Raw genomic sequence first — 2,338 nt, forward strand, 5'->3', positions numbered from 1 at the left:
CCAGCAACACTTCCAAGCCCAGGCAACAGTAAGATCAATACTGCCATGCAGTCTAAAGAAAGCGGATCCGGGCCATGCTCTTCACGTCCTTTCCAGAAACAGCCCGCGTGACCAGCTCAGCCCTGAGCCTCGAAGGACTTACTGCTCCGGGAGGCTCAGCCAAAGATGTAATGCTGGGAACTGAAGGGCCTTCAGGCTCTTGGGGAACAGTTTGCTTTTTCAAAAAACAAATGAGAGAGTACAGATAGAACAGAACACACAAACAGGAGATGGACGAGGCAAAGAGAGGGTGTTGGAGAAAAAGTGACATGTTTCCTGAAATAGCGAATTCCAATCCAAAATGACTGCAGAATTTACCTTGCCCTCCTCCGTCACCTTGGCAGGGGAAGAGCTTCTCGAGCCGCTGTTCATCGTGGGAGCTGCGCCAGATCCTGCATCTGCCAAAGGCCAGAGAGCTGACTGAGACTCGTTCTGACTGAAATACTCTTTCAGGAAGAACGAGAAATCCTGTCCCCCTTCCTCCACGACCTCAGACTCTGTGAGCACACTCAGGTCCTTACCAGGGGCAGAGGGTTTTCCAGATGCCTCAGATGACCATCGAGGACGAGGGAGAGGCCCGTCCATTGACCCTTGAGAAAGAAAGAAGAGAGCCCTTGCATGGATTTTTCAGAAGAAACAGAACACCTGTGGACAGGTCAGGGTTCGACTCTACCTCGAAAGCAACATTAAAAATGGGTCTCCCAGTACACATGAGGGGAAATCACAATTCCTGCACAGACTCCAAGAATTAGAGAAGAGCTGCCGTGGACTGAGAGAACAGCAATAAAGCCCCACGTTAATAAAGCTGCTCGGGCGCTCCAAGCTACAGGCTGGACACAGCTGCACAGGGCGAGCTTCTTCAGCCCACATGTACACTGACTTTCATGTGTGATCAAGTACTACAGACATTCATGATGAGAAATAGACTTACAGCATCTCATATTATAATGAGGAGAAACTGATGTATGCTGCATAAATTATAAAGTCTTAAGGCTACTTTTCAATATTTAAGAGAGAAACTCCACAGAAATTTAAGGATAAAGGCTTATACTTCACAGTAAAAAGTTCAAAAGAAGCAAAACCAATAATAATAAATAATATTTATATATACATACTTATATATGAATATATTTTATTTATATATGTATAAAGTAATATTAATAATACCAAATAAATGCTTTCTGTTCTAAAGCAGATCTCACAGTAGACTATTTATTCTCCAAGATAAATTAAGACATTTTCTTCTCTATACAGGACAGACCCACATTCTAAAATGTTGTTTACATTAGAATTCTCAAATAAAAGGGGGAAAAAAACTCTTGAAATAGTTTATTGCAAGGTACCACGTGAATGCTCACCAAATTCACTTCTAGGCATCTCTCTTCGACCGAGCGTGGCAGAGAGAGGTCGCGCGGGTGGGTCTGCTGTCAGTGGAGGGGATCACTCTCCACCACTCACAGGAGACGGGCCATAAGAGCCATTCTGGCTCAGAGGACCTGGGGACCACAGTGAACCATTACCACCTGAAGGCAATCTTTGCTTTCTGAAGTTCCTGGGATTATTTCTAGGGCATTATAACCATTAAACAGAGAAATAAAAAGTAATTCATAGGGGCCAGCCCCATGGCCAAGTGGTTAAGTTCACGTGTTCCACTTCAGTGGCCCAGGGTTTCGCCAGTTTGCATCCTGGGTGCGGACATGGCACCACTCATCAAGCCATGCTTAGGTGGCATCCCACATGCCACAAGTAGAAGGATCCACAACTAAAATATACAACTATGTACCAGGGAGCTTTGGGGATAAAAAGTTGACTGCTGCCCTTTAAAAATGCTCCCCAGGACCAGCCCCATGGCACAGTGGCTAAGTTCGCACACTCTGCTTCGCTGGCCCAGGGTTTGCCTGTTCGGATCCCAGGTGCGGACCTACACACTGCTCATCAAACCGTGCTGTGGCAGGCGTCCCACATAGAAAATAGAGGAGGATGGGCATGGATGTTAGCTCAGGGTTAACCTTCCTCAAAAAAAAAAGTGCTCCCTACCTCTCCGGGGAGCATTTTGCATGTTGGGTCTTCCTGGCATTGGTTTTACAATCACAGGTTCTTCCTGCAGCATGGCCATCTTTTGGGTCATTTCCAATAATCTTGAATATAGAGAAAGAATAGACTTAAATACGAAACAGAAAATCAATTCCTTATTAGATCCCACACAGCACAGCCTTAAAAAACTTCCAAATACACTGGAAAAACAAGTATCAAAATCCCATACTTGTGTCGCAAGTTAGAAGATTCTCGTTTCTCTTCA

General features: G+C 45.1%; 1 protein-coding gene across 1 annotated transcript; it reads right to left on the bottom strand.

The window, feature by feature from the left end:
- Positions 1-6: 6 nt before the first annotated feature.
- Positions 7-2,332, bottom strand: LOC124232021 (transport and Golgi organization protein 1 homolog). Its single transcript, XM_046649011.1, has 5 exons — positions 2,303-2,332; positions 2,077-2,177; positions 561-629; positions 358-437; positions 7-214 (listed from the first exon to the last, which is right to left on the bottom strand). Exons 2-5 carry the CDS (start codon positions 2,165-2,167, stop codon positions 53-55), a joined length of 402 nt encoding a protein of 133 aa, XP_046504967.1. The 5' UTR covers positions 2,168-2,177; positions 2,303-2,332; the 3' UTR covers positions 7-52.
- Between the last annotated feature and the right edge of the window lie 6 nt (positions 2,333-2,338).

Source organism: Equus quagga, unplaced genomic scaffold (assembly GCF_021613505.1).
Source record: "Equus quagga isolate Etosha38 unplaced genomic scaffold, UCLA_HA_Equagga_1.0 HiC_scaffold_17132_RagTag, whole genome shotgun sequence".
NCBI lineage: Eukaryota > Metazoa > Chordata > Mammalia > Perissodactyla > Equidae > Equus > Equus quagga.

Excerpts from the sequence above, each read along its gene's own strand:
- LOC124232021 (XM_046649011.1), bottom strand. The coding sequence starts at position 2,167 with ATGACCCAAAAGATGGCCATGCTGCAGGAAGAACCTGTGATTGTAAAA. Across the intron at positions 630-2,076 it reads GCAAAATGCTCCCCGGAGAG|GGTCAATGGACGGGCCTCTC; the intron begins GTAGGGAGCACT and ends TTCTTTCTCAAG. Across the intron at positions 438-560 it reads TGGAAAACCCTCTGCCCCTG|ATGCAGGATCTGGCGCAGCT; the intron begins GTAAGGACCTGA and ends GGCCTTTGGCAG.